Here is a 26107-nt window from a genome sequence, read left to right on the forward strand (position 1 = left end):
GCAGTGAGATAAATAACGGTGATGGATCAAGCCCTGATCTTTGGACTGGGTAAGAGTGGTCTGCTCAATTCAGACACTCTGTTCATCACCACCCCCTTTTGTAAATCGATTTTGGCCACTATAGGTGTGGCAGGGTATACTCAGACATGAGTCCCTTTCTCACTGCTCCATCAGGATTCAAGCAAGCCGGGCCGAAGAGGCTGAAATGCCAGAAACCGGTCCCCGGTAGCTTGTCTCCTTTCTGGTAAAGAATTGGCTTGGTAGTTTAGTCTGCCCTGTTCCCATGATGCACTGGGCCAGGGACAGACTGATTTGCATATAGCCAGGTTCTGAGCTGGGATGGGGCAGTGAGATAAATAACGGTGATGGATCAAGCCCTGATCTTTGGACTGGGTAAGAGTGGTCTGCTCAATTCAGACACTCTGTTCATCACCACCCCCTTTTGTAAATCGATTTTGGCCACTATAGGTGTGGCAGGGTATACTCAGACATGAGTCCCTTTCTCACTGCTCCATCAGGATTCAAGCAAGCCGGGCCGAAGAGGCTGAAATGCCAGAAACCAGTCCCCGGTAGCTTGTCTCCTTTCTGGTAAAGAATTGGCTTGGTAGTTTAGTCTGCCCTGTTCCCATGATGCACTGGGCCAGGGACAGACTGATTTGCATATAGCCAGGTTCTGAGCTGGGATGGGGCAGTGAGATAAATAACGGTGATGGATCAAGCCCTGATCTTTGGACTGGGTAAGAGTGGTCTGCTCAATTCAGACACTCTGTTCATCACCACCCCCTTTTGTAAATCGATTTTGGCCACTATAGGTGTGGCAGGGTATACTCAGACATGAGTCCCTTTCTCACTGCTCCATCAGGATTCAAGCAAGCCGGGCCGAAGAGGCTGAAATGCCAGAAACCGGTCCCCGGTAGCTTGTCTCCTTTCTGGTAAAGAATTGGCTTGGTAGTTTAGTCTGCCCTGTTCCCATGATGCACTGGGCCAGGGACAGACTGATTTGCATATAGCCAGGTTCTGAGCTGGGATGGGGCAGTGAGATAAATAACGGTGATGGATCAAGCCCTGATCTTTGGACTGGGTAAGAGTGGTCTGCTCAATTCAGACACTCTGTTCATCACCACCCCCTTTTGTAAATCGATTTTGGCCACTATAGGTGTGGCAGGGTATACTCAGACATGAGTCCCTTTCTCACTGCTCCATCAGGATTCAAGCAAGCCGGGCCGAAGAGGCTGAAATGCCAGAAACCGGTCCCCGGTAGCTTGTCTCCTTTCTGGTAAAGAATTGGCTTGGTAGTTTAGTCTGCCCTGTTCCCATGATGCACTGGGCCAGGGACAGACTGATTTGCATATAGCCAGGTTCTGAGCTGGGATGGGGCAGTGAGATAAATAACGGTGATGGATCAAGCCCTGATCTTTGGACTGGGTAAGAGTGGTCTGCTCAATTCAGACACTCTGTTCATCACCACCCCCTTTTGTAAATCGATTTTGGCCACTATAGGTGTGGCAGGGTATACTCAGACATGAGTCCCTTTCTCACTGCTCCATCAGGATTCAAGCAAGCCGGGCCGAAGAGGCTGAAATGCCAGAAACCGGTCCCCGGTAGCTTGTCTCCTTTCTGGTAAAGAATTGGCTTGGTAGTTTAGTCTGCCCTGTTCCCATGATGCACTGGGCCAGGGACAGACTGATTTGCATATAGCCAGGTTCTGAGCTGGGATGGGGCAGTGAGATAAATAACGGTGATGGATCAAGCCCTGATCTTTGGACTGGGTAAGAGTGGTCTGCTCAATTCAGACACTCTGTTCATCACCACCCCCTTTTGTAAATCGATTTTGGCCACTATAGGTGTGGCAGGGTATACTCAGACATGAGTCCCTTTCTCACTGCTCCATCAGGATTCAAGCAAGCCGGGCCGAAGAGGCTGAAATGCCAGAAACCGGTCCCCGGTAGCTTGTCTCCTTTCTGGTAAAGAATTGGCTTGGTAGTTTAGTCTGCCCTGTTCCCATGATGCACTGGGCCAGGGACAGACTGATTTGCATATAGCCAGGTTCTGAGCTGGGATGGGGCAGTGAGATAAATAACGGTGATGGATCAAGCCCTGATCTTTGGACTGGGTAAGAGTGGTCTGCTCAATTCAGACACTCTGTTCATCACCACCCCCTTTTGTAAATCGATTTTGGCCACTATAGGTGTGGCAGGGTATACTCAGACATGAGTCCCTTTCTCACTGCTCCATCAGGATTCAAGCAAGCCGGGCCGAAGAGGCTGAAATGCCAGAAACCGGTCCCCGGTAGCTTGTCTCCTTTCTGGTAAAGAATTGGCTTGGTAGTTTAGTCTGCCCTGTTCCCATGATGCACTGGGCCAGGGACAGACTGATTTGCATATAGCCAGGTTCTGAGCTGGGATGGGGCAGTGAGATAAATAACGGTGATGGATCAAGCCCTGATCTTTGGACTGGGTAAGAGTGGTCTGCTCAATTCAGACACTCTGTTCATCACCACCCCCTTTTGTAAATCGATTTTGGCCACTATAGGTGTGGCAGGGTATACTCAGACATGAGTCCCTTTCTCACTGCTCCATCAGGATTCAAGCAAGCCGGGCCGAAGAGGCTGAAATGCCAGAAACCGGTCCCCGGTAGCTTGTCTCCTTTCTGGTAAAGAATTGGCTTGGTAGTTTAGTCTGCCCTGTTCCCATGATGCACTGGGCCAGGGACAGACTGATTTGCATATAGCCAGGTTCTGAGCTGGGATGGGGCAGTGAGATAAATAACGGTGATGGATCAAGCCCTGATCTTTGGACTGGGTAAGAGTGGTCTGCTCAATTCAGACACTCTGTTCATCACCACCCCCTTTTGTAAATCGATTTTGGCCACTATAGGTGTGGCAGGGTATACTCAGACATGAGTCCCTTTCTCACTGCTCCATCAGGATTCAAGCAAGCCGGGCCGAAGAGGCTGAAATGCCAGAAACCGGTCCCCGGTAGCTTGTCTCCTTTCTGGTAAAGAATTGGCTTGGTAGTTTAGTCTGCCCTGTTCCCATGATGCACTGGGCCAGGGACAGACTGATTTGCATATAGCCAGGTTCTGAGCTGGGATGGGGCAGTGAGATAAATAACGGTGATGGATCAAGCCCTGATCTTTGGACTGGGTAAGAGTGGTCTGCTCAATTCAGACACTCTGTTCATCACCACCCCCTTTTGTAAATCGATTTTGGCCACTATAGGTGTGGCAGGGTATACTCAGACATGAGTCCCTTTCTCACTGCTCCATCAGGATTCAAGCAAGCCGGGCCGAAGAGGCTGAAATGCCAGAAACCGGTCCCCGGTAGCTTGTCTCCTTTCTGGTAAAGAATTGGCTTGGTAGTTTAGTCTGCCCTGTTCCCATGATGCACTGGGCCAGGGACAGACTGATTTGCATATAGCCAGGTTCTGAGCTGGGATGGGGCAGTGAGATAAATAACGGTGATGGATCAAGCCCTGATCTTTGGACTGGGTAAGAGTGGTCTGCTCAATTCAGACACTCTGTTCATCACCACCCCCTTTTGTAAATCGATTTTGGCCACTATAGGTGTGGCAGGGTATACTCAGACATGAGTCCCTTTCTCACTGCTCCATCAGGATTCAAGCAAGCCGGGCCGAAGAGGCTGAAATGCCAGAAACCGGTCCCCGGTAGCTTGTCTCCTTTCTGGTAAAGAATTGGCTTGGTAGTTTAGTCTGCCCTGTTCCCATGATGCACTGGGCCAGGGACAGACTGATTTGCATATAGCCAGGTTCTGAGCTGGGATGGGGCAGTGAGATAAATAACGGTGATGGATCAAGCCCTGATCTTTGGACTGGGTAAGAGTGGTCTGCTCAATTCAGACACTCTGTTCATCACCACCCCCTTTTGTAAATCGATTTTGGCCACTATAGGTGTGGCAGGGTATACTCAGACATGAGTCCCTTTCTCACTGCTCCATCAGGATTCAAGCAAGCCGGGCCGAAGAGGCTGAAATGCCAGAAACCGGTCCCCGGTAGCTTGTCTCCTTTCTGGTAAAGAATTGGCTTGGTAGTTTAGTCTGCCCTGTTCCCATGATGCACTGGGCCAGGGACAGACTGATTTGCATATAGCCAGGTTCTGAGCTGGGATGGGGCAGTGAGATAAATAACGGTGATGGATCAAGCCCTGATCTTTGGACTGGGTAAGAGTGGTCTGCTCAATTCAGACACTCTGTTCATCACCACCCCCTTTTGTAAATCGATTTTGGCCACTATAGGTGTGGCAGGGTATACTCAGACATGAGTCCCTTTCTCACTGCTCCATCAGGATTCAAGCAAGCCGGGCCGAAGAGGCTGAAATGCCAGAAACCGGTCCCTGGTAGCTTGTCTCCTTTCTGGTAAAGAATTGGCTTGGTAGTTTAGTCTGCCCTGTTCCCATGATGCACTGGGCCAGGGACAGACTGATTTGCATATAGCCAGGTTCTGAGCTGGGATGGGGCAGTGAGATAAATAACGGTGATGGATCAAGCCCTGATCTTTGGACTGGGTAAGAGTGGTCTGCTCAATTCAGACACTCTGTTCATCACCACCCCCTTTTGTAAATCGATTTTGGCCACTATAGGTGTGGCAGGGTATACTCAGACATGAGTCCCTTTCTCACTGCTCCATCAGGATTCAAGCAAGCCGGGCCGAAGAGGCTGAAATGCCAGAAACCGGTCCCCGGTAGCTTGTCTCCTTTCTGGTAAAGAATTGGCTTGGTAGTTTAGTCTGCCCTGTTCCCATGATGCACTGGGCCAGGGACAGACTGATTTGCATATAGCCAGGTTCTGAGCTGGGATGGGGCAGTGAGATAAATAACGGTGATGGATCAAGCCCTGATCTTTGGACTGGGTAAGAGTGGTCTGCTCAATTCAGACACTCTGTTCATCACCACCCCCTTTTGTAAATCGATTTTGGCCACTATAGGTGTGGCAGGGTATACTCAGACATGAGTCCCTTTCTCACTGCTCCATCAGGATTCAAGCAAGCCGGGCCGAAGAGGCTGAAATGCCAGAAACCGGTCCCCGGTAGCTTGTCTCCTTTCTGGTAAAGAATTGGCTTGGTAGTTTAGTCTGCCCTGTTCCCATGATGCACTGGGCCAGGGACAGACTGATTTGCATATAGCCAGGTTCTGAGCTGGGATGGGGCAGTGAGATAAATAACGGTGATGGATCAAGCCCTGATCTTTGGACTGGGTAAGAGTGGTCTGCTCAATTCAGACACTCTGTTCATCACCACCCCCTTTTGTAAATCGATTTTGGCCACTATAGGTGTGGCAGGGTATACTCAGACATGAGTCCCTTTCTCACTGCTCCATCAGGATTCAAGCAAGCCGGGCCGAAGAGGCTGAAATGCCAGAAACCGGTCCCCGGTAGCTTGTCTCCTTTCTGGTAAAGAATTGGCTTGGTAGTTTAGTCTGCCCTGTTCCCATGATGCACTGGGCCAGGGACAGACTGATTTGCATATAGCCAGGTTCTGAGCTGGGATGGGGCAGTGAGATAAATAACGGTGATGGATCAAGCCCTGATCTTTGGACTGGGTAAGAGTGGTCTGCTCAATTCAGACACTCTGTTCATCACCACCCCCTTTTGTAAATCGATTTTGGCCACTATAGGTGTGGCAGGGTATACTCAGACATGAGTCCCTTTCTCACTGCTCCATCAGGATTCAAGCAAGCCGGGCCGAAGAGGCTGAAATGCCAGAAACCGGTCCCCGGTAGCTTGTCTCCTTTCTGGTAAAGAATTGGCTTGGTAGTTTAGTCTGCCCTGTTCCCATGATGCACTGGGCCAGGGACAGACTGATTTGCATATAGCCAGGTTCTGAGCTGGGATGGGGCAGTGAGATAAATAACGGTGATGGATCAAGCCCTGATCTTTGGACTGGGTAAGAGTGGTCTGCTCAATTCAGACACTCTGTTCATCACCACCCCCTTTTGTAAATCATCTATCTATCTAGCGCCCTCACTATCTCTCTATCTATCGATCGCCCTCACTCTATCTATCGGCCTCAGTCTATCTATCTATCTACCCCGTCACTATCTATCGCCCTCACTCTATCTATCGCCCTTACTCTATCTATCAGCCTCGGTCTATCTATCCATCTACCCCGTCACTCTATCTATCGCCCTCACTCTATCTATGTATCTAACTATCGACCTCAGTCTATCAATCTATCTATCTATCTATCTATCCATCTATCTATCTATCTATCACCCTCACTCAGATAGATAGCCCTCACTCTGTCTATCGCCCTCCCTCTATCTATCTATCACCCTCCCTCTATCTATCTTTCGCCCTCCCTCTATCTTTCGCCCTCACTCTATCTATCTATCGCATCACCACAGCATCACTCAGCACCACCACAGCATCACTCAGGGGCACCACAACATCACTGTGCGCTACCACAGCATCACTGAACGCCACAGCATCACTCGTCGCCACCACAACACCACTCAGCACCACCACAGCATCAATCTGTGAAACCATTCAACAACAACTGGTTCAAATATGTTCGCTCAATGTTTCAAGCTTTATTACAAATGTCACAAAAAGATGTTAATAGTTCACTTCTGTTCTTGGATTTTCGTCACAATAAAATGCATAGAACATAATCTTCACAAAAGTTAGTTACAAAATTTAAGCTATTGCCATTCTAAATTACAATACCTTTTATTTAAGTATTAATAATTAAAAAAAATTAAAAGCCATTGTTATTTGTAATATCAATACATCTAAGTCACATAAATACAACACATACTGTATTACAAATGCGATAGGTGTCACATTTGCCAAAGTTAAAACTATTGGCATTGTAAATGACAAAGCTATTAATTTCGCTATTTTCAAAACCACCACATACATAAAAATGTGTCATTTACAATACCAAAAGATCAAACTTTCCTAATGCGAGACCTATTGCATTGCAAATGCTTGTTTAAAGTTATGTGGTGTTCACATCTTTTCAAACATCCTAACTTTTGAGAAAATAACCACCAAACTCTAACATTTCATTTACTCAATTCATTAGACTCAGTGAGAAACACTTGATTGAGATGGTTAAGATCTAACACAATTCCCAATGAGTGTTACTCCTTCCAACCGCCAGTAATGCTTTCTCCTTTTCTGCAATGTACACTTTACCAAATGTCTTCCCGTTCTTGTATTCTAGCTTGGCTTCAAAGTAACTTAACACTGGTGTTGGGCTCGGCCCTTTTTCCCTGAAATTGTTTGCTTTTCACCCCCATCTCCCCCATGGTAGAGGAATGTATAGGCCATGTGTGGTGTGAAATGCCATAATACATGCTGTGCAATGGCGTGCGCAGACTGACTTTCACTATTTAAACATGTCACTTTTAAAATGGACACCATTTCTGTGTGCCTGCCTGCCTGCCTGTGCTGGGGTTGCCAGTCTAGTTGTTTGTTTCCCAGCACCCCAAGATTTTGGAGGGAAGCCTGGCACCCAGGGTGCTCCACACCTCCCCGTAAACTAGTTAGGACCAGTTTCCCCAGACGTTTCTAGAAGCTTCTGGCACTGTCTGGTAGGTGGGGTGAGGGGCGTATAAATAGGGGGGCGGTGCCACCATGTGCTCAGGCAGAGCGTGGACTTGAATGAGCGGGGACCTACTGCCAGGAGGTACCGCCACATGGGCCTGTGTGCTGGCCCCTGTGCCCAACTGTAACCCTTTTGCTGTCCACAGGGCCAGTGGGAGCCTGCTGCTGGAGTATAGACTGTTGTACCAGAAGGAGTGCCACGTTATGGGGGATGACTGCGGCTGTGTTCTGATGAGTGCCCACCGACTGCTGATCTTGCTGATCATGCCCAGTAGTGCCCGATTCTCTCCTACCTAGCGCCTTGTGAACGCTACCACTGGGCCCTGCCTGCTGGCTAGCGCCTGGAGGAGAAGAGGGCTGTATATGTGTTGCCCTGGAGAAGAAAAAAGCGCTATATTCCAATTTCCAGAGGTGAGGAGCTGACTCCTACAACTTTATCCCAGCAGTGACTGTTCCCCAGAGAGAGGTGAGGAGAGTGGGCGCTATACTTTAGTCGACTGTTTCCTGCCTGCTCCCCTAGCACCTTGTGGGCACCAATTGCTTGGATGCCAGGAGAGAGGAGAGCTTCCACACCCAATCTGCAGGGCTGTGCTTGGTAGAGCTGGATAAGTTCAGCATTTAATGTCCCAGGAGAGGTGAAGAGCTGTATTTCCAGTACCCTGTTGCCTCCGGAAATAGCTGGAGCCTACCCCACATTTTGCCGCCCTCGCTGGTGCCCACCCCGCTTTGTGTGTTATAGAAAACAGCGGGTTCCCACCCCGCGTGTGCGCGTCCCCTGAACGTGTGAAAATACAGCGGGTGCCTACCCCACGTGTTCGTGCCCTTTTGCGGGTGCCCACTCTGCACTAGTGTATTTGACTACAGCAGGAGCCCACCCCGCCGGTCTGCACCCCTGCCTGAGGGCCCCCGCACTGCTTGTGGCAACCCGGAAGCTCAAGCCTGGTTGTGGGTGGGGCTAGTGGAGCCGGCCGGGGCCTTGCGGGCCCTCTATCGAAGTCCCGGGTCCCAGGTGAAGCCGGAGGAAGTGCTGCTGAGGCGGGGTCCCCAGGTGCTGAGGGGAGCCCCGCGGGCTGAGTCGGCAGCGGGAGAATGAAGGGGCGGGTCCCGCCGAGGCACACGGCCTGGGACCTGCCCCGGAGAAGTCGCTGGTGCCTTCCCCCATCCAGAGGAATCGGCTGCCCCACAGGAGAGGCCCTGGACTGCTGGTGAGCGGGGAGCCAGTAATAGAGCGGTAAGGGGGCCAAGGCGGCACCCGAAGTATTCGTGTGTGGGGGAAGTCGCAGCTGCCCCGCCTGGTAGTGGGCAGTTGTAACAGGGGCCAGTATTGAAGTTTAGAGCCCAGGAGGGGGCTCCAACAGGACAGTGTTCTGGTGGCCACACAGCGGCACCGAAGTTGCGGGCCACTGCATCGTTTTGGGGCAATTTTGAGTTGGTAGATCCAAAGCGTGGCCCTGTCGTCCTGTTGTGAGGTGGGGGATGTGTTGGGGCACAGCCGGTGCCTGCCCCCGGTGCCAGTGTGCAGTTGATTCCCGAGCTGCCCCACGCAATAGCGGGCAGCGTGGGCAAGTCTGCGGACTCCCGAGTCCTGGAGAGGGGCTCCAGAGGCACTGTAAGTGCCAGTGACTTGGTGGGACACAACGGCCCCGCTGGACAGTGGGCAGTTGTAACGCTGGGACAAAGTTTATTTAAAGAGTCCCAGAGGGGGGTTTATACCTGCCCAGGGTGGTAGTGTTATATGCATCGGTGGGCTCTACTGACTACGTTTTAAGCCCCATGAGTATGATTTATGCCCAAGAATAGGACGCATTGCTGTTGGTGTTATGTGCAACGTGGCTACCCGGTTGGTGATACCAAGACTATTGTGATGTACGATGATGCGTTATCGCATGCTCCTATGTTGATGCATATGTTAATTTGGTGATTCATGCCCCTGAGTTATGTGAATGTTACTGATGCTAAGGAGATTATGCACACAGGTTTCCACACCTAATGCGAATGTGGTGTTACCAGGGATGCACCAGTATGATAATATGATTAGGACCAATGTACTACCTGATGGGATTCATGCATGTGATAATGCCTAATATGTTATTCCCCAGGATTGGGGCAGAATCTGTTTTGTTAGGCCTACTGCTGCATTTATGCTGGTTTTCCTTCCAGGCCTACGGCAAAGGTGATTGATGCCTCATGATTAATGTCTCATGCTAGGGTCATGTTTTTGCTCTATGCCTAGGTACCATTCACGGTTAATGCATCGACACCCACGAGATTGCCTTGTGCCGGAGAGGTGGTTTACACCCTAAGGGTGTCTCTATGCTCACAAGTTGCTGCATAATGTGTTTTCATGCATATTGAGACGTCTCATGCGAGTAGGCCTAAGGCCAGGTGATTATGCTAATGCCAATGTGCCTTCTGCTAATGTTATGCCTAATCTAATGTGATTTATGCCCACAGGATTGTGCCTGAAGATAATGCTTCTGGGTTTATGGCAATGTTGCCGATGCTAACCTGTTTAGGCCTAATGCTCTATGTTAATGATAATTATGCCTACGGTGAGGTCTCCTGGTCTAGAAGCCTGTTTTTCTTTTCAGGTCTGATACCGAATGTGTCCATACCTACTGTGATGCGAAGGGGGTATGCCTAATGTTCACATGTTGATACCCACTCAGATCTAGGCTAATGTGAATGTGCTAAGTCCATTACTCTATCCGTAGGTACGGACTGGTTACAATTGTTAATGCTTATGAACTTTCATTTATCATTGGACTTGTGATGGTTCTGGCAGCGGCCCGATTGGCCCTGCCTTGTAAATAGTCTCCTTGTGTAAATGTTTACCTGGTGCCAGTTGGCACGGTGTTCATACCTGTGGTGATACCCTAATGTGTCTGCATAATACATATGCTGTTTCTCACCTAAACTGGTGTGGTCTCTTTTTGTAGTGTGCCTTGTGTGTCGCCTGTGTATGCTGCGCACATGCTTTACACATTTCCTCCGGAGTTTGGCCCGCCTGCTCTGCACCACGCTACCCGTTTCTAACTGGTAATTTATTACCACAGTAATCCTCCGGTTGCACATTTGTGGGAATTTGGTCACAATCATTCAATCTTTGCCATACTGATTTATCCACAGAAGTGTACAGTGAACAAAAATCTGCCCACATAAGCACTTCACCACCATTCACCTTAAACGAACACTCAGGTGGATGGTATATCTCACACAATATAGCCTGTTGATTAGTTATTACAGACACTCCCAAAACTTCTACTTCACTTTCTTCAGACTCTTCATAGTTACCTAATCCACTCTGCAGTTGTTGCCTAATTCAGTTTATCCCACATCTTTTCCCATTATTGTTCATCATCTTACTGAAACAGGAGAAATATCATACTTCATTACATTCATAACATCTAACACTAAGGGGCGGATACGTATTGGATTCAGTCAAATATTTTCCACTTCCCCACCTATAACAGTGTTTTCTTCTAACCACACTAGTTACTTCTGTTGAGTTCTTACTCACAATAGCTTTATGTTTCTTATGTACAGAATATTGCAAAACCTTCCAGTCTTCACCAGCCCCATGCTTTGACACTCCGTTGGGTTGACCAATATTTAGCTCCTTACCATGACGAAAAGTATCCTTCATATGCCAGTCTCAACTGATAATTTTTCCTAAGGGAGGATCTTTCAACCCCAGGAGTTTCTCTTGGGCCTGCATGTTGTTTGTTCTACTAATCATTTGATCTCCGATTATTTCCTACTGAAGATCCCTGAACCTACAAGAAATTGTTAAAGTTCATAGGAAACAATTGAGTAGTATGCAGCTTTTCTAAGGTAACTGGGCTGAAGAGCAAAATGTGTGCCTCTCAACAACGATGCTAGTTTTGTTCCGAAAATTATCCTCTTACGCTCTCATCCTCTTACCCCTCATTGACGTCAGATCCTCCTTCCTCCTCCCAGTCTACCCCAATCGGTATAGGAACTGGCAATGTCTTTAACACTTTCCTACTTTCTACACCTAAACTATGCTTAAGTGTTGTATGTTTTCTCTTGGCAACAAAAACATCTCCCACTTCACCTCCAAATAGGTTTCAAAGGCCTTCCTCCAATCCCTCTATGCCATTAGGCGATTTTCAGGATCTAGTAAAAACATTGGTGGAGCGGACATTGCTTGCACAGACATTATGCCAATATAACTTCCCTAATTTCTGGTAGAGTCAAAGAACAAAACAAACAAACACAAAAAGTAGTCATCGTGATCATAGGAATATAAAAGTATCCTTGGCAAAGATCTTCCAGTAAGAGCAGATTCTTGAAGACCTCACCACATCTATCTAAAACAAATTACAAGTAGCACACTTGCAGTCCCTTTTATATTATCAGTGTTTCCTCAGTCCTCTTTCTATTGTTCATGCAGGAGCAAATGATGAGACATGCATGATAATGATGTGGTACATTGGGTTTAGAGTAACTGTTTATCGCTTATTAGTGTCCGCTGTCACCAAGCCTTTTGCATTTTGAAGGTTTCAACAATTCATTAAGAAGGGGAATGCCTTCCTGCAATAGAACATCAATGATTGGAATCACAACTCAATCTTCTATAAGTATATAGCGGATAAGAGAGCACGTTACCGCCTGATAGTTAATCATTGTGGGGTTTCTCTTCCCTAAAGGACTCTGAGCTGACACGGTGAATCAAGGGAACCATTGGTTCAAAGGAACAAAAACTGCTACTGAAGACGCTGTGAAACTCCGGAAACAGGTAAGTCAGACCGCACAAGCTTTGGTCCACTGGAAGGCTAGAACAACAAGCACTGTGCATTGTTTGGGTGCAGTTTGATAGCTGCCCGCCTCCAGTGACTTGAAACATGTTCGCTGAGTATCACAGTACAGCTACATGATGTATTTAGAAATGGCAGTACAAAAGGGGGTGGTGCTGGACGGAGCATCTGAACCAATCAAATACTCACACCCAGTCAACAGATCTGGGTTTAATCCATCACCGTTCTTTAGCCCACTCTGCCACCCCAGTGCAGACATGGCCATATGCAAATCAGTCAGACCCTGTGCCTCATGGGATCAGTCCGGCCCGAACTGCCAAGCTATGCCTTCCCTGGACCGAAAACAAGCTTCCTAGGACCAGTTTCTGGCATTACAGCCGTCTTCAGCCAGGCTTGCTTGAATCCAGTGGCAAAGTGAGCAAGGGACTCACGTCTGAGCATACCCTGCCAACTGATGGTGAACAAAGCAGTAAAAAAGGGGGTGGTGATGGACGGAGCATCTGAACCAATCAAATACACACGCCCAGTCAACATTATTATAGTATTTAGAAATGGCACTGGTCTCTATGCTGTCGGAAGTCTGCAAGTGTGTGCAGTGGGCTGCTGTAGAAGTCAGGCAAGCGTCTTTACCCTCACTAGGGCTCTGCATTTCTGTACTAATGGCAGGGGCAAGAACCCGGACAGTCCTTCCACCCAGAGCCCCTCCCACAGGTTTAGCTTTAGTAGGGTATTTACGATGAAACTGACATATCAGCATACCATGCAGGTTCCCATGTGCGGTCTTCTGGTCCTTATCCTTTCCAATCTACTAAATTGAACAGCTTGTTTCGCACCCTTTTTGAGTCCAATATTGCTTTGATCTCGAATTCTGATTCATTGTTGGCCAGCAAGGTAGGTGGTTTATTTGGGAGTATTGTTCCAGGGATGACTGGTTTCAAAAGTGATGCGTGGAAAACTGGATGTATTCGTAATGTTGGAGGCAGTTCTAACTTCATGCCCTCTGTATGTACACAATATCATAGATAGATTGTCCCTGATGTGTGTAGTGGCCCTGGCTTCCTCTTTCTTCTGTTCTAATAACGCTTGTGTTAGAAAATCCTTGCCTGTGAATATTGCTCCTTGAAAACGTTCCAAAGGAGTGATATAAGGAGACGTGTTAGGCTGTTCTATATAATCATGACCTTAACAATAAAGAGCGTCTGCCTTACCATGCCCAAGGTCAGGCTGAATTTATATTACAAAGTGATAATCATTAAAGAATTGGGTCCAACGTAGCTAACGTGTGGACAATGCCCGAGCAGACTTTAAAAACTTTAGATTTCTGTGATCAGTCAGAATTGTGAGAGTATGCTGGCTTCTTAATAAGTAATGCCCTATTCTTTGAAGACTTTCATGATTGCAAACAAGTCCTTATGACCCACTGCGTAGTTTATTTCTGCTGGATTTAGTCTATGTGAAAAATAGGCAACTAGGCATACTTCTCCTGTAGTACTAGCCCTTGTGAAAGCATCCTGAACACTGCTACTTCTGAAGCATCTGCCTCAACTATGTAAGGTTGTGTAGGGTCAGGATGTCGTAAAATGGGTGTTTCTTAAGATTTTGGAAATCTTTTTCTGCCACTGAATTTCACTGAAACTTAACATTTCCGCAACAGTTTAGTAAAGGGAGAAACCAAGGTGGAGAAATGATCAATGAATCTCAGAAAAGTTAACAAAGCCCAAAAAACTTTGGTCTTCTTTTCACTGTTGGGCGAGTTCCGCTGTACTATGTCTTTGTCCTTCTGGGGGTCCATTTTGATTTCCTGCGACGATATAACATAGCCTAAAAAATTCACCTTACAAACATGAAACGCGCATTTCTCCAGTTTGATAAACAGATAATTCTCATGCATTTTCTGTAGAACATTTTCACATGCTTTTAATGTTCGCTGAGTAGATATGAATATCATCAATGTAGGCTACCGCACAGAATATCATCAATGTAGGCTACCGCACAGAAATTCAATAAGTCTCTTAATACTTGATGAATCAAGTATTGGAATGCAAGCAGGGCATTGTACAACCAAAGAGCATGATGAGATACTCGAATAAGCCAAAGTTAATTCAGAAGGCAGTCTTCCACTCATCCCCCTCTCGGACGCGCATCAGGTGATAAGTTCTCTTCAAATCAAGTTTTGTAAATATCTTAGCTGTCTTAACTTGTTTTAACAGAGTGGTTATCAATGGTAACAGATACCAGTTTTTAATTGTTACCATGTTCAAAGCCATGTAGTCTATGAACGTCCGAAGCTCACCCCTATTCTCTGGGACGAGGAACAATGACAAGGAGGCAGAAGACAGATGACCTGATGAAACCAGTTTCTAGCCTTTCATCTAAGTATTGGTTTAGATGAGGATATTCCTTTTCTTTCCACCAATGCACAAAATCTGACTGCAAGGTATTTGTGTAAATCGATACAATAATAAAGAGGAAGTGTTGTCACCTTTTTTTGTCCCCCACATCTTTGAATACTCTGTAACAACGGGGTAAGACATATGGCCTATTCGCACTAGAATCCGTAGCACCTAGAAGGAAGGTCTCCTCCAAAAGAAGTTTACTACAATGTGTATTACAGTAGACAGAGTGTAAGGCGAGTGTCCATTTAACCCAATCAATAGCAGGTTTATGGTCTAAAGCAGACATATAATCAAGATGGCTTGAAATTATGGGGCTTTTATTATATCAAACCGAACTACTGTCTCTACACGATTCCACTGTAAGGCTAGAGTCAAATCTCCTATGTAGTGGATGATAGGACCTGTGGTTAATTCGCTACCATCGATCGTTCTTACCACTTTGGGATTCTTCCTAGAAGACACAGAATTCCATGTTTAGTGGCTAGATCAATATCTAAAGAGTTGCTGGGGGCCCATTCATATACCAAAATGCATTTTTTCATTGATGTAGCTCCCCAGTCTAACTGAGCACATACGTAGAAATGTTGGTATTCCTGGTCTGAACCAGTCTGTGCCTATGTTCAGTTCAGTTCAGATTGCTTTATTCGATTTTTGTTTAAAATCATAAAAGCGTACATGATTAAAAAGAAACATACATATGAAGTCACAAATTATCTGCAGATTAAAAGTTAAAAACATTTGCTCACCCTGTGAATATGACTATCCTGGTAATAACATACTTTACAGGATTCGTGTTAACAGTTCTTACAATGCATCAGAAAGAAAGTTGATAGGGGTTGCAGTACTTAAGACTATTATACGGTAAATCAAATCTGTTAAGCGCGGGGATACTACAGCAATGCGGTACGCAAACTCCTCTACCCATCCTGGTATTATTCTCAGCCGTTGGTCTGGGGGCTGGGATATACGAGGTGCTTGGGTAGACATCGTGTAGATTCCAGGTAGATATGGGACCATCACCTTCTTTGGGTGGCCAAGTTTGGAGGTATGGAACAATATGTCTACTCCTAAATCTTATTAGTACCAAGTCACCAGTGATGTCTTTTGGGAGGGGACCTAACCAGTCCACTCTCCTCACGCTCATGATCCTTCCGTCAAGATCATGGGGCAGGGGTCTATTTTTTGATAGCCAAAACTTGACCTTATTTAACAGGTCATGTTGTCTCTCTGATTTTCCCTGTTTGAGTTGCGGGACTCCAGAGAGGACGCACACAAATGGAGCGGCCTCTGGAGGTAGATGAATTCGAGAAACCCTATTACGGTCTACTCTGGTAACAATATTGTACACTATAGTGGGTTTAAGAGGGGCTTTAGGAACATTTGAGGGCAAAGAAGAGGGAACTATTCGCCACAATGGTTTCGCAAAGTTAACTCGGCGCTGGGCCGCTTTCTCTGGGCTGGGGGTGCTGTCCGCGTGGCCCTCCGCACCTGTTTCCTATCTACGTACTGCGGTGGCCTGCGTCTTCAGACATCCTCTCCCACTATCAAGCGTCCCATCTATTGTTACTCAACGAATGGTGGTATGGGGATCAGGGTGATCCGGCGTATGCCCTGGAGAGGTAGTTGATGGAACCAGATACTTTGCACACGTTGCTGTACTCGGCGAGGAAGAGGAAGAGGCTCCCGGTGGTCAAGCAGGTTGTCTTCCAGGTTTGGCTTCGAGCACTTGGTCATATGGGATGGTGGAATAGGCTGACTAGGGAGACCCCGCTGTGGCAGAACGGCCGCCTGCCGGCCTTGTCGAATTTGCAGGGGTTTCGCGGCTGGGACTCGATAGGGATCTCGGCGCTGGGGCATGTCATGAGGGGCACAACCCTTAAATCCTTTCAGGAGCTTAGGGACGAATATGATATGCCACGTACCCAGTTCTTTAAATACCTGCAGTTCCGCCATGCTCTCTCCCCCGCCTTGGAGGGGTTAGACTCCCTGCCGGAATTTAGTCCGCTTGAAGCTAAATTGTTTATGGAAGAATTGACAGAAAAGAAAATATCCTGCATCTATCAATCACTTGTTACCCGTTGTTCGTCCTCCCTAGATGGCCAGCGGTCCAAGTGGGAGAGGGATGTCGGATAACTTGACGAGGAGGGGTGGAGGGAGGCCCTTGCGGCTCCGAGGGAGGCGGCCGTAGCCGTACGACTGTGCTTTATCCAATTTAAATACCTACATAGGGCTTACTACACAAGAGAGAGGCTGTGGCGAGCCGGATTGATTGCCTCCCCTGATTGTCTGAGATGTGGCAGAGAGGTAGGCACGTTCCTTCATACCGTGTGGACCTGTGGGGCACTGGAGAGATTTTGGAGGCGTATATGGGACTGTTTGGATGAGGTTCTGGGTTGGCAACTCCCACGTACATCACAGCTGGGCCTCCTACATGTCTTGGAGCAGGTGGGTGGCAAAATATATAAAAGGCACTTGTTACTCCTGGGCCTTACATTGGCCAAGAGGGATGTGGCCCGCGCCTGGAAAGACCTTAGGGCTCCCCCGATTGAGGTATGGAAACGGGGCATGGATTATTGTATGGGACTGGAACGCCCAGTGTTTGAGGCCCGTGGTTGCCCCAGAAAGCACTATAAAATTTGGAAGAGGTGGGCGGATTACAGGGGGTTGTGGCTGGAGCCGCCGCCTCGGCAGGATGCAACTGAAGACCAATTGTCCTGTGAACCGGGGTGAGGGTGTGAGTGTATTACCATTAATGTATAGACTGATTTGCTAAGATCCAGGTGACCATCGTGAACAGGGCTAGGGTGGGACCCGGGAGGGGGTGGTTTTATGGGGTTGGGGGGGTTCGGGTAGTTAAAGGTTAATGTCTTATCCTGCTTACAGTACTGATTGCTTTGCTGTGCCTCTAGATTATATGCTCACAGCCCCTCCGGTGTTTGGAGTGCTGTGGATGTCTGGCAATCATATCTGAAATGTCAATAAAATCTAGTTCTGAAAAAAAAAAGAAGAGGGAACTATAACTTGGGTTTGGGCAGCTTTGTTTTGTGTGGTTGGTTAAGACACATTCGGGGGAGCAATTGACGAGGGATGATTAGATATTGTAGCTTTGGTAGTAGGTAACAAATTAAGTTATATTGTTTCCTCGATCCCTGTCAGTTTAGCCCCCAAGGTGTTAATTTTGTCAATCAGGGGGTATATAATAGATTTGATCAGTTGTTTGATCATAGACAATAAAGCCATCTGGGAAGTGGGTGCTAGGTCGTCTAATTTATTAGCCGCCTCTGGAGTTGGGGGGGAATTGGTAGGAGGCAAAGTTGGACTTAAGGGCCCATTTTGTAATTTTTGTATTTTAGATTGACTCCCATTATATTTATCCCCGTCATGCTTCCTTTTGGCAGATGTAGCCGGAACGGGTACTATACTTTGAGTATTGGCTTTTGTGAAAATGGAGAAGGGTTCCAGCACACTCTCGTTAGGGGCTGACTGGTTAATGTTGTTTGGCGGGGAGGGTAATCCTGCTGGGGCATACCTAGTCTTACACAGACTATTTAATTCCTCCAACAATGAGAGGCTACACCCTGTACTGGTTATTTGTGAAGAGGATTGATTACTAGTTAGGCTGTCTATAGGCTGGTTGGAATTTTTTTCAACATCTCTGCGCGTAGGTAACAGTGTACTATTTGTGTGCATGTCTTTCAACCTGGGGCAAGAATCCGACCAGAGAGCTGTTTTAGTGGTAACCCCCTTGCGGATCATAGTATGGAATGGAGGTAATAAGGTTAATAAAGTTTATAAGGCAGGTGCTACTGTCCAGTACAAAAAGTCAATCGGTAGCTTTACCTCCTCATGAAAAGCCAAGGGGGGTTGCCCGTCCCGTCCTTCTCAGGCCTCTGAGGGCCCGCCCTTTGCCCAGGCTTAGCCCCGGGCGCTGACCCGCCCGCGATCCCGCGACGCGGGGGCTGGACTGCTTTTAGAGCGCCTCATGGCGCGAGATTTCAGTGGGCGGCGTGTCGCGCCGCTGTGGCGCCTGGGTAGTGTAGTTCCAAGAGTCTACCCCCCCCCCCCCCTCGCTCGGCGGCCGTGGATGAGGCTTGCCGCGGCTGAGGGGAGGAATGGAGAAAGGGTGCCCCCGCCGGGAACAGCAGCAACAAAGATATGACCCCACAGGATTATGGAGTCCCCCGCTCCACCGGGGCTGGACTGCTCCTGGCGCGAGATTTCAGTGGGCGGCGTGTCGCGCCACTGTGGCGCCTGGGTAGTGTAGTTCCAAGAGTCTACCACCCCTCGCTCAGCGGCGCAGATGAGGCTTGCGGCGGCTGAGGGGAGGAATGGAGAAAGGGTGCCCCCGCCGGGAACAGCAGCAACAAAGATATGACCCCACGGGATTATGGAGTCCCCACATGTGCCTATGTTTTGGAGACTGAATTGGTGTTAGGGCCGGAAAACTAGTCTTCGCTGTTTCCGAGCGCACTAATTTACCGCATAATACTTCATTTTGGGTTTAACTGTGTAACCACAAAGGTCCATTTCTCTGAGACATTGCCTTCCTTCTCTACTCAAGGGGCCTTTGATACTACCAATTTGCATGGGCTCTGACCCATCAGCAGATTTTGCAGTTTCTATCTTCTTTTCTCTAATGACCACCACTTGGATGTTTAAACGTCCAGGTCAGTCCGCCTTTCAGACAACAGATGATCCATATTGACCACTAGATCAATCAGTTCATCACATGAATCAGGAGGATTCACTACTTGTGTTAACAAGTCTTTTAATGCATCCCTTAATCCTCTCTACAACAGTGAGCTACGCTTGCTTTCTGACCATTCAGATTCCGCTATCAGCCTATTAAAGGCTGTGATATAAGTCAATAGATCCTTACTACCTTGCTTTAGGTTCAGAAGATCTGCATCCACATACTGCATGAACGTGTGTCGGTCAAATATTTTCTTAATTTCTGCCTTGAAATTTGTGTACTTATAAAGTATAGGATCATCTTGTTCAACCAAAGGGGTATACCAGGAAGCTGCAGTTCCACCTAGGTAGGATAATGCAAAAGCCATCTTTGCTCGTTCATTAGGAAAATATGTGGGCTTATACATAGAGTTTAGTTGGCACGGATTACTAAACGTCGTTAATTTTGCCTGTTCTTCTGTATATCTTTCTGGAGGAGCTAAGGGGATAGCAGAAGGTGTAGTAAAATGGATCACTTAGTACCCTGAAGCACTAGTACCTCCTGAGGTAGACGGTTATGAAAAAGCAAAACTGGTTGGATTAAATCTTGACCAGTACCCCTTAAAGGGGATTCTGTTGCACCCAGTAGTGGCCGGCAAGTTGACAGAGTGGCGCGGTGGGGGAGAGGTGGGAATCGGGGATGGGGTGGGAGACCTATAAATTAAAATAAAATAACACTTACCTGCTCGCCGCATCGCACTCCTCGATTCTCCTGGCACAGGCTCCCAGAGTGCACTGCGGGTGATCCGGTCGCTGCGTTCAAGCTGCTGAAAGCAGCAGAGACTGGCCTGAGTGCCGATGATTTGCGCCACCACTCAGACTGGGAGTGGGAGCCTGTGCTTGCTCTCTCCAACCCTGCAATGCACCTGGGGTTGGAAAAAGCATCACTGTAAATGTTGGTTTGGCCAGCCTTAGACAGCTGGTCGAATCCACATGCACATTGAAGGCAGTGCCCAACACTCCCCCTCCACCCTTTCACCAACCTGGCTCCGTCCCCAAGCCTCGGTTCTGAGATAAACATAACACGATAATAGACAACAGTTTATTATCGTTATATTTTTTCATTTTTTCGGCTGCTGGCAGGTGACGCAACACTCCTCAGCCATAGCAGAGGAGCCACCACTGGTTGCACCTTGCTATTGTAATGCTGCTACTCGCTTTGCTAGGGCCTGTGTTTTCTTTTAAAAGTTTCTTATCATGTTGGCTAATTCCACCACAGGGATACCTTGCATCCTCATCTCACTCGGGGCAGGAAGAATATCGTGGGCTTGTCGTTCTGCCAGGCACTCACCTGAAGTTCCCATAGGAGTGAGCTGGAGGGTGCAATGCCAGGTCCTAACACCACCACAAGGCGCAAGGTACCTGACCTATAAGTATTCAAGGCAACTCTAGCCCTATGAGGAAGAGGGGAATGATAAAAGAAAGACTGCTCCGGTTCCTAGCACTTTCTCGTGGTATATTCTAACAGTCTGCCAAGGAGTATTCGCTCTGGGTCCACTTTCCTATAAAAGCATCGAGAGACCCTGGTTAGCTCTATGTGGGAATAGTGTTCCCCCACCTTCTGACCAGTAGTGACAGGCTGTCCCTGCTTATTCCCAGGCTGCACTAGTTAGTCTAAAAGTGATCTGTTGGGATATGGGCTGAGGTAACAGCAGAAATCTCTGGAAGTGGCAAAACCTTGACAAACATGAACGGAGGTGAATTAAGAGTTGTCACTCTGTCTAAGCAATGTATACCTATATGTATCATCCATTCATCAATGGTCAAGGAACTAAATACATACCAGAAGGTTACTGGACAGCATCTTGAACCGATGAACCAAAAGCTTTTAAAGAATTTAAGGAGGTTATTCAGAAATATCTAAAATTAATAATCCAAAAGTACATTCTAAGTATATTCCATCTCTATCTAGTCTTAATCCTTCTGTTGAATCACATGAAGTTAAAAATGCTATAAGTAGCACTGCAAGTTATTTGCACTCACAGTTGTTACTCTGCACATAGCATGCAAACAAATAATATAACATGCAGTACAATAACCAAAGTTGACAAACAATAATTAGTGAAAAAATGCATACATGATAATGACGTGGGATATGGGGTTTTAGACTGTTCTTGGGGTAACAGTTTATCTCTTGTTAGTGTCCACTGTCAGCAAGCCTTATGCATTTTGGAGGTTTCCACAATTTGTTAAGAAGGAAAACGCCTTCCTGCAATAGCACTCTGACGATTGGAATCACAACTCAGTCTTAAATAAGTATATAGCTGACACAAGCGTGTGTTACTGCCTGATATTCAATAATCGTGTTTTCGCTTCACTCAAGGACTCCGCGCGACACACTGAATCGAGTGAACCGTTGCTACAAAGGAATGAAAGCCGCTACTGAAGACGCAGTGGAAATCTGGAAACAGGTAAAGTAAGACCGGGCAAGCTCAAGTTCATTGAAGGCTAGAACGACAAGCACTGTACAAAGGTTAGGTGCGGCCTAAGAACCGTCTGCCTCCAGCCACTGCCAACATGTCCGCTGAGTATCGCCGGACTGTTACGTGATGTCAGCACTTGTGCAGAAGTGCCACTGAGTGATCTCCTCTTTGCCATTGGAGGTCTACAAGTGCGCGCGATGGGCCGCTGTAGAAGTCAGGGAAGTCTCTTTACCCTCAATAGGGATCTGCAGCTCTGTACTAGTGGCAGGGGCGAAACACGCCCGACAAGCACAGGTCTTGCAAAAGAATTTGTACAACAGCAGCACTATAACTGACCCACATGCACCCAGGCTCCTTCCCCTTAAAATCTGTAAAAGTATTGTGGCACCATTCCAATGAGTTCTCACCTGCCTGTCATCTAAACAAACGCACCATTACCGTACAATCTGTAATGTTTCCCATACGTCGTATGGCATATGATAAATCCTCATTCAGTTCCTTCAAGATTCAGGACATCTTCATCGCCACTTTTATGGAGTATGGCACAGTATTCCAGTAATCAGTAAATGTGTGCTATCCCTGGCAGGTGGGAAACCAACTGTCGATCCACCAAACTCCAGCCCTCACATTCCGATATAGTACCCCCCCAGAGTAACCAGGCAACCATACTTCTGATACCCTCATACTAAATACTTAAAGCAATATACGACAGGAGAGATACAGAAATACCAATGACAACAGGAAACAAAACCATCATGCAACAATTGCAGCCCTCCCGACTAGAGCCAATAATTTGAAATCCATTAAGTATAATTTTGGGTGTATGTTCAGGTTTTGTCTCTCCCAAAATCATTTTTCCCCATACATTCCAAAGGAAAATTTGTACATGTCTCTTGATTCAACAAATATTCCGTCATTCGAATTTCCTTAGGCTGACAGCAATTAAAAAGGAGATTGTGATCTAGACCAGAAGGAGAGAAACGTGACAACATCCCAGTATAAATGCATGCCAGGCTTTTTTTTACCAAATACCATCAGAATTAGAGAAATATAGGAAAGATATGGTTTTATTTTTACCTTCAAGGATTCTGGAAAGTTCTTCACAAGAAGCCTCTCTAGTGTCGCTAGCTTGTGGGAACAATTCAACAGGAGCATTCCGAAAACAAGGAAGAGATAATGGCCCCCTTGTGCAGTTACTGGGAAGTAAAGCAGAGAGTAAAGCTAGAATTAAAACAGTACTTAAGATTTATTTTCTCAGCACATTTTAAATGTGGATGTCTATCCAAGCAGGGGTTCCAAGCATGCCATAAACATCAAGAAGGAACTTCACTTTACTCTGGCCCAAATAGAATCACCAGAGGTGCAATACACTTACTTTTGGCTGCACAACCATTTTCACATTCTGCCGCCCTACAACTGTCTGTTGGATGTAAGATGGATTGAAATGTAGCTTCTGAGATATACAAAATTTAAAGAAAACTGTTCTGTGGATAAGATAACAAAGGTTTACACCTCTCCTGTCTCAGCATTTACAGTCTACCATTTGGCACTCATGAGAGGCATGCCCTCTGGACTGGTTACTTCGCACACTCAACCTTTAACTGTATTTGATAAATCAGATTGTTCAGGATTCGCAAAACCTACATATGTTAAACTTATTTCTAGTTTTAATTGCTGTAAGAACTATGCATTGCTAAAATTATCAGTTGTTTGAAATGTCTTTTTCCTTCCCAAAGTTCAGCAGTATGTGCCCTATTTCCTCGAAGTTTGATTCTGGGCACTCACTGTAGCTGGGCCATCCAACTGCTTCGATTTACTGGTAGCAGGGGATAAGTACTGTCACCGGGCTGCTACTAAACAGTCGATTTTGATAGAGACTTCTAACCACAAATTCCTCACCTTTTGAATACTTCCCCAAAAACTTTTGAGTAGTACTTCTGCGCACCACCAGGTAGCGCCCCGCAGCTCCACACTCGTGCCGTTCCACTCCAGAGATGATGTGTGGATGTCATCACTCCCACACAGTCAGTTCCTTCCTTTCCATGCCATCCAGCACGGATCCAGAGCTACCTAATGTTTCTTTCAACAGGCCTCGAAAAATCCTAAAAATGTTACTATACCTGCAGGTCTAGTAACTTAAATAATCTACTCAACCTAATTATAATGCTCTCGACCCATAAACCGGTTTCAAATTATGCGATCCTGGGCACGTATTTTAATTTACCGAGCCGCGATTTTCCTCTTCATCACATATGAGAGTACCTTCAAATACACAAGTTCAACATGTCTGCTGTACAGAGAACTTTTGTGTATGATTTAATAGACTAAACTTTTGCTCCATATATAATACAAATCTAGCCACATATAGGAAACACATGGCCCCTGACTTGCCGGCCCCTGACTTGCCTCAGTTCATTAACCGTATTGTCATCAGCGCGCGGAGGATGCTCTCAAATCATGTTTAAACTGTCACTATTAACAAATATATAACTAAAGCATAAAGTAGCAGCACACTGTCATTTTCAATCAGCAGATTTTACATTGAAATGACCACAAAAACTCACTGACATGTGGTTTTATAACTTTATAGTGTACAATGTCTGGAAATCGAGTTTCTGCAAATATTTGTAATTTACACATCACCAAGTAAAGTGTTCTTATTTGTTTTGTTCCTATGTAAGTCTTTGTTTGCATCACACTTCTGAATTACAAAAAAAGTTCGTTCATAATTACTGAAATATTTTTAAATACTTGTACTATATATATATTAAACAAGATGTTTAAATGTTGTGTTAGAAAACACCCTGACATTTTACAGCCTTTTGCTTCACAATTATTGTCAGATAACTCACTTGACAAGCACTAACTATAATAAGAGAAAGAAAATTAAACACCATTTTCTAGGAACAGATAAGCCACAATTAGTAAAGACAAACTGACATTTAACCTCTCTCCTTGAACAGACAGCAAATGTATCAAGACAAAAAGAAGATTTAAAATGTGTCTTTATTGCTCATTCACTTTCTGAATGAACAGAACACGTGTTCCTTTCAGCTTTTTGGAAACCCAATGCGCAAGGGACATATCATCTCCCAAGAAGACTGGTTGAAAACCTGTAGGGACTATCCCAAGCAAATATCTGTGACAGATCCCCATCAGGTTTGCCTGGGGGCCTGCACTCGGTTCACAACTCAAAGGCTTGTAGTGTTGTGTATATTGTATCCAAAGGCCATTCCGGACCACGAAAGCGAACTCTATGTTGTAAAGCATCGAAAGACCCCACATTGGTATAGATCCAAGTCCACAGGTCAGTCTTGTTCCAAAAGTCAGACCCAAGGTCGCTCGCCTTCGCACTCAAAATCCTCAGTTAAGTCGAAGAAAAAAAAGAAAAAAAAGAAAAAAAATTCAAGCATGACGAGGCCCCTTTATACCACTCTTGTACGACTACGAAGGCACAAGGGCATTGTCATACCTTTCAATCTCATTCCCAAAGTTAGTCAAACTCAGAGCCTAAACTGCAACTTGTCCCAACAAACAGTTTCCTGAACCATCTGCAACAGCAAGGCAGATCCAAGAGTTCTGAGAAGCCATGATGTGACTCTTTGGATTCCTTCCGACTCCCTCTGGCACATCACTGGGTCCCAAGGAGCTGATAGGCCCACTATCTGGGATACCGTCCGCTGGTTTAACCTTGGCACCAGTTGAACCTTCAGACTTCATCACCAGGCCTCTATTGGTGCCCTTCCTAACACAGCCACTGGCTACATATTTTACGCTAGTCTCCAGAAAGTTGGCATTGATACCAACTCTCTCAACACCAGTGGACGAGGCACAACCCATCGTGCTCTCCGACTGAGGGCCGGTGCCGACAAGACCTCAACAAAGGTCACGCTCGACACCCATGCCTGATTCTCTTCACATCCTAATCCCACAGGACAAGCCTCATATGCTGCATTCATTATTTGGAACAGCATCTGATATTGACCATGACGTTGGAGATGAGTTTGGCCAACCTTAAGATGAGGAAAATTGGCTTGAGGACCACAAGGATACTAGTGGCTCTGATACTTCTCCTGACTACGACCTAAATTCACTAAAGAGAGTGCTTCCTTTGCAATGGTTGTGCAGAGGCAGGCGGAGGTTTTCGGATTCCATCTCCCAACTCTGGAAGTTAAAACAAGCGTTCTATATCCAGTTCTCTAACCACAGCTG

The 26107-nt window shown here is 46.5% G+C and overlaps 1 protein-coding gene across 1 annotated transcript in view; it reads right to left on the reverse strand.

Moving 5' to 3' along the window:
- Nucleotides 1–26107, reverse strand: part of LOC147727298 (glycine N-phenylacetyltransferase-like) — a 229721-nt gene that overhangs the window by 151037 nt on the left and 52577 nt on the right. Inside the window, exon 2 of the mRNA XM_086961353.1 lies at nt 22973–23091. Within this exon, the coding sequence (XP_086817479.1) occupies nt 22973–23050 (78 nt within the window). The 5' untranslated portion in view covers nt 23051–23091. The remainder of the gene's footprint in view (nt 1–22972; nt 23092–26107) is intronic.

This window comes from Lissotriton vulgaris, chromosome 3_1 (assembly GCF_964263255.1).
Source record: "Lissotriton vulgaris chromosome 3_1, aLisVul1.2, whole genome shotgun sequence".
Taxonomy (NCBI): domain Eukaryota; kingdom Metazoa; phylum Chordata; class Amphibia; order Caudata; family Salamandridae; genus Lissotriton; species Lissotriton vulgaris.